The sequence below is a fragment of the Puma concolor genome, chromosome E1, assembly GCF_028749965.1.
Source record: "Puma concolor isolate L17-30 chromosome E1, mPumCon1.1.hap2, whole genome shotgun sequence".
NCBI classification, from domain to species: domain Eukaryota; kingdom Metazoa; phylum Chordata; class Mammalia; order Carnivora; family Felidae; genus Puma; species Puma concolor.
In genome coordinates, this window is record NC_141680.1 from 1,207,708 (window position 1) to 1,217,322 (window position 9,615).

General features: G+C 67.5%; 2 protein-coding genes across 4 annotated transcripts in view; one reads left to right on the top strand and one right to left on the bottom strand.

Annotated features, from left to right (window-relative positions):
* The window catches only part of PITPNM3 (PITPNM family member 3), a 69,156-nt gene extending 66,376 nt beyond the window's left edge, over nt 1–2,780 (top strand). For both annotated transcript variants that reach the window (XM_086685656.1, XM_086685657.1), the window contains one exon: nt 463–2,780. In XM_086685656.1, coding sequence (XP_086541782.1) covers nt 463–765 — 303 coding nt within the window. In that variant the 3' untranslated portion in view covers nt 766–2,780. The remainder of the gene's footprint in view (nt 1–462) is intronic.
* A 2,011-nt stretch (nt 2,781–4,791) lies between these two features.
* PIMREG (PICALM interacting mitotic regulator) lies at nt 4,792–9,371 on the bottom strand. 2 transcript variants are annotated; one of them, XM_086685663.1, is made up of 5 exons: nt 9,305–9,371; nt 8,518–8,843; nt 6,745–7,040; nt 6,286–6,381; nt 4,792–5,743 (listed from the first exon to the last, which is right to left on the bottom strand). In XM_086685663.1, exons 2-5 carry the CDS (start codon nt 8,806–8,808, stop codon nt 5,704–5,706), a joined length of 723 nt encoding a protein of 240 aa, XP_086541789.1. In that variant the 5' UTR covers nt 8,809–8,843; nt 9,305–9,371; the 3' UTR covers nt 4,792–5,703. The 2 variants fall into 2 exon arrangements, with proteins under 2 accessions (XP_086541789.1, XP_086541788.1); XM_086685662.1 differs by having other exon boundaries at nt 4,792–5,791.
* Between the last annotated feature and the right edge of the window lie 244 nt (nt 9,372–9,615).

The following is a 9,615-nucleotide window of genomic DNA, read 5'->3' on the forward strand; positions in this document are numbered from 1 at the left end:
TCTGGTTCCATAGGCCTGGTGGGGGCGGGGGGGGGGGGGGGGGGCGGTGGCTGAGATTCTGCCTGTCAGGGCCCTGGTCCCGCTGAGGCTGCTGGTCCGCGGCCCCCTTCTGGGGTGGAGGGGGGGGCAAGGGCCTGAGGACCCGGTGGGGGGGTGATGGGCAGGGAGGACAGCAGCGGGGCCAGCACCCGACGGAGCTCCGCGGGGCGGAAGCCGGACATGGCGCAGACTTGCGTTTGGGGATCTCAGTGACAGGTGACAAGGACGGTGTGCCCCGCGGGTACAGAGGGTCGAGCTCACACGCTCAGAGCCGGGCAGGGAGCTCCCAGGGACGAGCTCAGACGTTCAGAGGCGGGCGGGGAGCTCCCCGTCTCCCCGGCAACGATTTTGGCGGGGGGGGGGGGGGGGGTGGGGTGGGGACCGGGTCACCACCCCGCTGGCTGACGCCCGTCCCCTCCGCAGTTCCTGAGCGAGGGCTACGCGGCCCACCTGGCGACGCTGGAGGCCGGCCACCGCTCGCGCCCGAAGAAGAACAACTCGCGGATGGTGCTGCGCAAGGGCAGCTTCGGCCTGCACGCGCAGCCCGAGTTCCTGCGGAAGCGCAACCACCTGCGCAGGACCATGTCCGTGCAGCAGCCCCACCCGCCCGCCAACCCCAAGCCCGAGCGGGCCCAGAGCCAGCCCGAGTCCGACAAGGACCAGGAGCGGCCCCTGCCCGCGCTCAGCTGGGCGCGCGGGCCCCCCAAGTTCGAGTCGGTGCCCTGAGAGCCGGGCTGCGCGCAGAGGGCCGGGGCCGGGCGGGGGTGGGGGGTGCTGCTCCCCGAGATGAGCCGTTTCCTGCTTTTCCCCGCCCCCGTGTGTGTCCAGCGGTGTCCGAGCAGAGCGGGGAGGGACCCTGCCGAGCCTCGGGGAGGGGGCTCCCTGGGCCACGAGGGGGTGAGACCCCAGGGTCTCCGCAGCCGCGGCTGCCTCCCTGTGCGGGACCTGGGACCGCGAGCCCGTCAGGGGCGGTGTCCTTGGAGTCCTGGGGGGCAGGCCTGCCCCGAGCTGGCTGGTCTGACAGAGTCGACCACCTTTCTGGGGTCCACGCAGGCCCTAAAGGGAGAAGCCGCCAGACCGGGGATCAGCAGCCGCCGGCAGGTGCAGCCTCCCAGCGGCCTGGGGGACGGACAAGTGGCATCGTGCCGGCCCCCCTGTGACATCCTGGGTCAGCCTCATGGGCCTGGCTTTCCTGTGGCAAAGTGGCCACTTTCTGGGAGGGAGGGGACATCCCCCGGGGCTCCTCCTGTGTCCGCGTTGTCTGTCCACGGCCCTTGCGGGGGTGGGGGGAGGTGGCGGGGTCTGGTGCTGACGGTCTGTCCTTCTGCGGCTGTCCATTGTCCCCGTCTTGTCCTCGGTATTCCTGCCGTTCACCCGCGGCCCGAGAGGACGGCCATTCCTCTTCCCGGGGTCCTGCCTGGGGCCCTCCCTGGGGAGGCTGCGGCCCTGGGCGCTGGCCCGGCTGGGCTGGCTGAGAGCCCTTGAGCCCCTCGTCGCCCTCTCTGGGCCCTGGCTTCCTTACGGAATTGGAAGGTCCCCCCGGCTGAGATTGGTGCGCGGTTTCTGACTCCTGGGCTGTCTTCTGTCTTGCACTTCTGTGCCCTGGGGTTTCTGGGCCTCAGGGCCCCTCAGTCCACCCCGGCTCCACCTTCCACACTGTCTGAGAGCGGGGCTCTGGGGGGGCCCTCACTGTCGCCCCACCGCTTGGGGAGGGAGGGGGATGGGAAGGGGTCCCGGCTCCGTGAGGCAGTGTGCTTTGCACTGATGCCCAAACCAAAACCACGCGTCCCGGCAGCAGGGACACCCCCCACCCCGGGGGCCGGGCTCGCCCTCCCCAGCGCTGCTCACGCTGACTCTGTTTTGGCTCCTGGAGGGCGTAGAGCTGAGATCCCAGCGTTCCGGGGGCGCGTGTCATTTTGGCTCAAACTGTTGTACTCTTTCCCTTCCGCCTGCCACTCAGCTTGGTTTGGGGCCCACGCCCTCCTCCTGGGCCGTCCCGTGAGGTCGGCAGGGCTCTCCTGCAGCCCAGCCCAGGCCCACACCCGCCCCGGCCTGCTTCGGAGCCCCTGAGGCTGGCCCGGCTCCTCCAGGTGGGGCTGTGCCCGAGTCCAGGCACCTGCGTGGGCCCGTGTCGCTTCTGCTCCGCGTCTACCTCTCGCGGCTCCCGTGTGGCCGGCGTCCTCCCCGCAGCGGCTGCTGTGACCTGCCCAGCAGACCTGCTGGGGCTGGAGGGGTCCGGGCTCCCGGCCCCCACCCCGCTCTCTCCAGTGTGCGGCACCCCCCTCCCCCAGCCCTGCGGCTCCCCTGTAGGCAGGGGCAGGTACCCTGGGGGTGTGCTCTCCGGCCCTGCCTCCGGGGTTCCCAGGTGCCCATCCCTCCTTCCACACTTGGTCGTCGGGGCTCCCCAGAAGGTACGAGGTCACAGGCACAGCTACTGCCACCCCAGGCCTTCCTGTCCTTCCCGAAATCTAGCCTGCGTTGAAGTCGGGCGGACTTACTCTGATTCTCTGAGTATTCTCCGCCATCCCCTTTCCTTCCAGAAGCCCCTGCCGTCAGGCTCCACTGATAAATTTAGTGGAGTTATGTCTTCCCGAGTTAGGTTCCCTCTGCCCTGTGAGCCCCAGGCTGGGAGTGAGAGACACAGAGAGAGAACACCAGGACCCTGGGGAGTTTGGAGTCCCAGTGAGCAGGGTACTGTGGCTGGGGATCTGGGGTTCTGGGGGTGCTGTGGTTTTGGGGGTCCAGGGTTCTGGGAGGTGCCATGGTTCTGGGGGGGGTGCTGGGGGTCTGGGATTCCGGGGGTCCCGTGGTTCTGGGGGTGCTGGAGTTCTGGGGATGCTGGGACTCTGGGGGTGCCGTGGTTCTGGAGGTCTGGGGTTCTGGGGGTGCAGAGTTCTGAGGCTGCTGGGGTTCTGAGGGTGCTGTGATTATGGGGGTCCGGAGCTGGGATGTGGGGGCAGGAGGCCACCCCTTCTCCTTTGTGGAACCGGACGACTCACACCTGCGATTGGGGAGATGAAAGGCGGCGTCCTGAGCCCGCCTCTCGGGTTAGTGGGCGTGTGCGCATGCGCGCGAGCGCCCCTCCGCCTTGGCGTTGGTTAACGCGCGCTCCCGGACGAATGGTTTGTGCGGCTTTGTCCGTGCGCTGAAGTTGGAGGGAGACGAGCAGGCTGCGTTGTTCCCTGGAGGGGGTGCCGCCGCCCCTCCCCGAGTGGGTCCGTGAGCCTGCCTGGCTGTTTCCCAGAGAACCCTTCCGGTCCCCGGTGCGCCCTCTCCCGGGACCTGGAGCATCCTTCTTCCCGCCTGATCAGAGCTCCTCGTTTCTCGCGTGGCATGTTCGTTCTTCCCTGTCTGGTGGCCGTCCCTGTCGGAGGGCCTGGCTGCCGCCCTCCCCCGCGCCCGCCCCGAGGGGGTCTCGGGGGCCTACCTTTCTGGCTTCGTGGGGTTTTCCTGAAGATCTCGACCTGCCCTTGGGCTCCACAAAACATGCGTTTAAAAAAGTGGACCGTTTTTATGCACTTGGACGGACGGCCCTCCTGTCTGGGTGCTGGGCCACAGAAAGCGCGTCTGAACCCCGTATTCCAAAGAGGTTACGGGGGCGTGGGTCCCCGGAAGGAGGGGAGGCTGGATCTCCCGGCTTTTTGAACTGTTTTTACCACTTTGGAGCCCCTGGTCTGCAGCCTGGGAGTGTCCTACAGGCAAAACAGGGCGTGCATCTTGAAATGAAAGCCAGAGGCCCGAGCAGGCGGCTCTGGTTTCCCGTGGACACCCTCCCTAAGCATGGGCACAGCCCCGCCAGGGAGGGGGGGCCCTAGCTGGAAAGGAGCCTCAAGGCTGGACCCCGCCTTAAATAACCAGCTTCCCCGCCGAATCCCCCAGGTCTGGGCACCAAGTGCTCTGGAAACCTATTCTCTGGCTCGGCCGAAACACGTAACCCCTCGCTCCTTCCCCTCCCTCTGGGTTTGGGGGAACCTTAAGACACAGCTGGGGTTAAGTCCACGCAGGGAGGCCCGGCCGGGGCCTGCTCTTCCCGTGGAGAAACCCACCAGGGTGGCCGGTGGGGGGGGGGGGTGGGAAGTAGAGTCACCGAGGAGGGGCAGGACGGCTCGCCCCTGGGGACCTCCACCCTCGAACCCCTGTCCTCTGTTTACTGCGAGGTGGCAGCCCGTCCCGTCTTGTCCGTGGTCCGACTGTTCCCAAATGTGTGACTCTCGGTATTGCCAGTGGCAGCCGGTTCTGTGGTGAAAAAGGGTTACTCCCTTCCTCACGGCTGCCTTGTACAAAATCCGTTAGAAAAGGAAATGTAAAATATCAGATTTCTAAAGCGACCAACACAGCACTACGGGGTTAAAAGATTTTTACTACTGGTCTTGATTTTGACGTGAGCTGGTTTTTAACTCTTGAACGTCGTCACTGAAATAAAAACCTGATTTGCCTTTAAAGTGTGCTTTGTTCTGAGCGGAGCGGGGAAGCCTTCCCGGTGCGGGGTGTCTTCTCCCTGAGCTGGGGGCCGGCCGCTAGGGGCGGGAGGCGAGAGGAGCGGAGCCCGGCCCCGAAGCAGACCCGTCGCCCGGAGCGGGGGTGCGTGTGCACACACACGTGGGGGTGTATACGTGTGTGTGCAAGTGGGCGTGCGTGTGTGCACGGCTGCGTTCACGCGTGTACGCGTGCGCACGGGCACGTGGGTGCGTGTGCCTGTGTGGTTGGGCGTGCACACGTGTCTGCGCATGCGCGTGCGTAACAGAACAGGTGTCAGACGCAGAAGCGGCCTTTATTATGAAAAAGCAGTGTTATCCGGGGAAGTCACACGCGGGTTTCTTTCTAATAAAATGACACAGCAGATTTCTGAGATAACTGGCCAAGCGCAGAAGTCGCTAGTCAACAGTGATGCCTGTCCCTGCACACCCCCGGTCCCCGTGCTGAGCATAAAGAGCTGTCTGCGGGCCCAGGCTCTCGGGGCCGGGAATCTCTTCCCCCGCCCCTCCCTGCAGGGCTGTGGTGGGGGCAGAAGGGACGGCGGCTGGGCTCCCCAGAGCCCGGGCACAATCCCTCGGGGGTCCCACCCTTGGGTCCCCAGTCCCTTCTGATGCCTCCGCCTTCACGTTGGAGAGGACACAGCCACGTGGCCTAAGTGCAGGTGAGTTCCGAGCCCAAAAGGGGAGTAGAGTGAACCCCCCCCCCCACCTCCCGTCCCCCTGGTCACTCTCAGGCTGGGCCAGGTGGCCACTGGCAGAACCAGGTGTGGCCCCGGGGGAGTCCCCACCCGGGGCCTCCTTGGGAGCTCGTGGGGCTGCGTGGGTCCCGCTGTGAGGTCGTGGTGTCCGCCGTGGCTTGCCTCCTGCAGTGCGGAGCCCCCTTCGTGCCCCTGGCTGGGCTCAGAGCGGGGGCAGGTTCCCCAGAACGAGGGGATGGAAGGGGGCTCGCCGACGGCCCGGCGTGCCTGGCTGGGGACGCGGTCAGTGAGGTTGGCTGGCTCTAGGCAGGTGGGCTAGGCCTGCATGCTTCCTACGCTGCTGGGCCCATCCGCTCTTCAGGATTTTCCAGAAAAGACTACGTTCTTCCACACGTTCGTGGTGAGGAGGAGGAGGAGGAGGAGGAGGAGGAGGAGGAGGAGGAACCTGGAGAAAAGGCTTGGGAGGCGGGCGTCACCTGGAGGCGCTGTCCTCAGTCACGGATGAGAGAAACGGTCATGGTCATGTCGCCGCTGGAGACAGGAAGGCGGGAGGGACTGGTGTCACCTGTAGGAGGGGCCCTACCACCCCGCAGTCAGAGCTGGCTGGGCCCTGCCCCAGAGCCCATCCGGGCCCTTGTATGAATGGGGAACAGGCCCCAAGTTAGGGGGGGCCGCACACCGAGGCCCCGCCTCCAGAGGGTCCTGGGCAGTCAGGCCAGACGCTCCAGAGTGGCCATGGGCCTTTTCCCAATCCCATGGGCGGGCAGGCGCAGAGGAGCCATGGGGAATGCTGGGGGAAGGGCAGGTCTTCCGGAAACCAGGTGCCTGGCCTGGTGGGGCTCCCGGGGGGCCGTTCACATCCAGGATGCGTTCCAGACACCATCCTGATCTATGTTTTCTGCCCCCTCGTGTTGCACGTGAGCAGCCTGAGGCTCAGAGAGGGCCGCGGACGGGCCGGGGTCACACAACAGGTCAGGGCCCGAGTCGGAGAGGTGTAAAAACTTGGCCGGACTCAAGGAGCACGGGACCTCTGCCTCAGCTCTTCCGTTTTGAAGCATGACCCGCCAGCTCACCTGTCTTCAGCCACAATGGCCTCGTCCAGCTGCCGGGACAGCTTCTGGAGGTGCTGAAGTCCCGCTCCCACAGGCTCCGGGTCACTGTCAGACTCACTGAAAGAGGAAAGCCGCAGCAGCGACTGGCGGAAATGTGCCACACGAGGCCCTCCCGCCCGGTGCTGGGCCGGGTGCGCGCAGGCCCGGAGACACCCCGAGGGGGCCGGGAGCACCTTGTCTGGGCCCTCCCTGCCCTCCAGGAGGTGACAGCCCATGCGACCTGGAGCACCTGCCACAGAACACGTGGCCCAGGGCCCATCAGGTCCAGGGCGGGGACCCTGCACAGGTGAGCCCTGCGGTTCCCCCTCGTCACGGGGAGAGTTGGGTCAGGACCCAGATGCCCCCGGGGAGCCCCAGGAGGGGGTCAGAAGCCGCTGGGGCCCAGCTAGTGATCTGGGGGCAAGGCACCCCTCCTCTTACCTGGGGGAGCACAGGGGCTCCGTTGAGGAGTAGGGGCTCCGGAAGGTGGGCTCCCTCCGGGACCGCCACTGTGGGTGGGCGCGGGGGCCCACGTGCCCAGAGAGTCGGTGACAGGGTCTCTCCCGCGGGCCCAGGGCTGAGGAGGCTGGGGCGGCTCCACACAGCCGGGGGCTCTTCTGGCCCGGGGTGTGGGCGGGGGGACGACTGCCCGTCTGTGCCCCTCTCCTCCTCTTCCTGGCCTTCACCTGGCTCCCCACCAGCCACTTGGTGCCGCTCTGGCAGGACTCCTGGATTCTCTGGGACGGGACCGCGGAAGGTGAGCGCAAAGCCAAGGACGAGCTCCTGCAGAGTCTCTGGGCCCCTCCCGCCCCTCAGCGCCCCAGCCGCGCAAATACAGACGGCTCGGAGCCCCGGGGGTGAGGGGGGTGCGTGGGTCCCTGAGAAGCGAGTCCGCTGCGGGGAGCCGGCTCAGGGCCACCCAGGGCACCGGTGCGGCGGTCAGCAGCCCAACCAGCGGCTTGTGGAGTCCACGCTCGTTTCGGGACACGGAAAGACCCTGGCGCCCCCTGGAAGGCCCCCCAGGACCTGCCTCGGGTCTCACTAAGTCGCCCTCCGCACTGGTGCGGATTCGAGGGGCAGCTCTCCCGACACTCGACGGCTCAAAGCCCCTCTGGGTTCCTCAGGGCCTGGGGTGGGGGTGGGGGGCAGGCCCTAGCTCCTGGGCGCCTCCCACTGGCTCGGGCGGCTGTGCTGGCTCCTCGAGGCCAGAATGTCGGCCCAGGCAAACCAGAGGCCAGAGGCCGGGACGAGTTACGTTTGGTGAGGTACGTGGCCGCGGGCGCACCTGTGTTTCTGTGATCCCTTCGGGACAAAGGTGGTCCCGGGACTCCTAGTCGGGTACTGACCTTTGGCTCAGAGACCCCAGAGCAGAGGGTCTGTAAACAGGTTCAGATTCCCAGCCCGACACCAAGGAGGTACCCGCACCCCCTTCTCTCCTCGGAGGCTTTTGCTTGCCATGACGTCGGTCCTTTCCGGGGGACACCTGCCCCCGTTTTCGGGTTGGAGGACCCGTTCACCTGCAAGGCCGCAGGCGCCTCACGCCTGCCCATGTGGCGTCTTTGTGCCCACACGTGTCGTCTGACACAGATCCTCGCACACCTGCCTTCTGAGCACCTCTCGAGGTCCACGCCTCTGCCGGGCCAGGCCCCCAGGCCCCCCAGTGGCGAATGCTTCTCACCCCCTTTCCACCAGGTGGCTGGGGAACGAGCTCTTAAATGCTCCTCGGACTGGATTCCCACCAGGTTGAACATCCTCCCCACTGGCCCCCGGTGGCTCTTGGGAGAGTCTAACCAGACACCCTCGGCACGCGGCACGCCTGCCCTTCCCCTCCTGGCTCCCCAGACCACGCTCCCTCCGCTCTGGATCTGGACCCGCGCCATCTCGCCCTACGCTCTCCTCCCACTTCCTTCCCCCTTCCCGGGCGATTCCGCGGGGTGGCCTCCCCTGCAAGCCTCGCTGTGTTTGCTGTGTCCCCGTGACGCCCGTGCTCGCCACGCTGTGACACCACAGCTCTAGCATCTTATACTGCGAGGCTCCGCTCGGCCTCCGGGACGCCCTTCCCATCCGTTCGTCCCACGGCTGGTTGAGGGCAGGAGACGCAGCGAGGACACGCCAAAGTCCCCGTCTTCATGGGGTCGGCCTCCTCAGGGGCCCCTTGAAGGCACCGGCTGCGGGCACCGAGGAAGCCCTGGGTTAAGGGCCGGTCGGCATTACCTGGGACACGGAGCCCAAGGCGTTCTTCGCTGAGCGAGCCGCAGCCTGGAGGCCCTGCTGCGCTGGCTCTGGGTTCTCCAGGCGTTTCCAGGAGGGCCCCGCGCCGAGGTTGCGGCTGACTGCCCTCAGGGGCAGCCTCCTTTGGAAGTGTCTGCACAGGGAGCCCAGGGCCCCGCTGGAGGGCTCCGGATGGCCGCCCGCAGTCTGCTCCGCCTCCTCTGCCAGCTGTTCCCGCTCCTGGAGCGGCCCCCGACGCACGGAGACCCCCACGCCCGGCCACTTAGAAGCCATCTGCCCGGTCGGGAGTCTGCTCAGCCCACCAGATCCTGGGGAGGAGGTCAAAAGCAGGTCAGCAAGCCATCCCCTCTCCCCCTCCCAGGCTCCACGGAGACACAGGTCGCCCGGGCTGGGCGTGGGGGCACGTGGCAGCGGTGGGTGTGGGAAGGGAGCTGCTTCCCGGAGGAGGGGTCAGCGCTTCCCGCGGTCCCTGGCGGCCACTGTCCGCAACAGCTGCGTGTCCATCTTCCCACCCAGCCCTCCCAGCTCTCTGCCTCAGGCGGGAGGGAAGGAAGGGTCAGGACAGGGCCTCGCCGAGCCTCGGCTGGCCAGGGCCCCATCCGGGGCCCTCTCCCGTCGCCCAGAGCCCCCCGATTTGCAGCTCGCAGTCCCCAGACGTCCCCACTTGCGTGCCCATCCTGACTGGCACACCCGCCCCACCCCCACGCTCCGCCCAGGTCCCGTCGGAACACAAGGGTCCCCGGGCCCCCGGGCCCCGGACTGCGCTCACCCGGCAGCCCCCGGCGCAGGCCGCAGCCCCAAGCAGCCGCTCTGCGCCCACCCGGCGGGTTTGAAACTCCGCGCGGGTCCGCCCCCTGGCCGGCCCTCGCAGCTGATTGGCCGCGTCCCCGCAGCGCTACCGCGCCCGGGATCCGATTGGCCCGCGCTCTAGCGGCGGGAATGCTGCCCTCCGATTGGCTGGCCGCCCCATTCGTGCTGGGGCCGCGGCCGGGCGGGCGCAGCCGGGCGCCGCCCCTTTGTCTCCGCGGTCTGCGCCCCGCCGCGCGGCCAAGCGGGTTCGGTCGGGAGGCGCGCCCCGCG

Coding starts and splice junctions, on each gene's coding strand:
- PIMREG (XM_086685662.1), bottom strand. CDS start 8,808: ATGGCTTCTAAGTGGCCGGGCGTGGGGGTCTCCGTGCGTCGGGGGCCG. Junction 7,041..8,517: donor CCTTGGGCTCCGTGTCCCAG/GTAATGCCGACC, acceptor GTCCCGTCCCAG/AGAATCCAGGAGTCCTGCCA. Junction 6,382..6,744: donor GAGCCCCTGTGCTCCCCCAG/GTAAGAGGAGGG, acceptor TTCCTCTTTCAG/TGAGTCTGACAGTGACCCGG.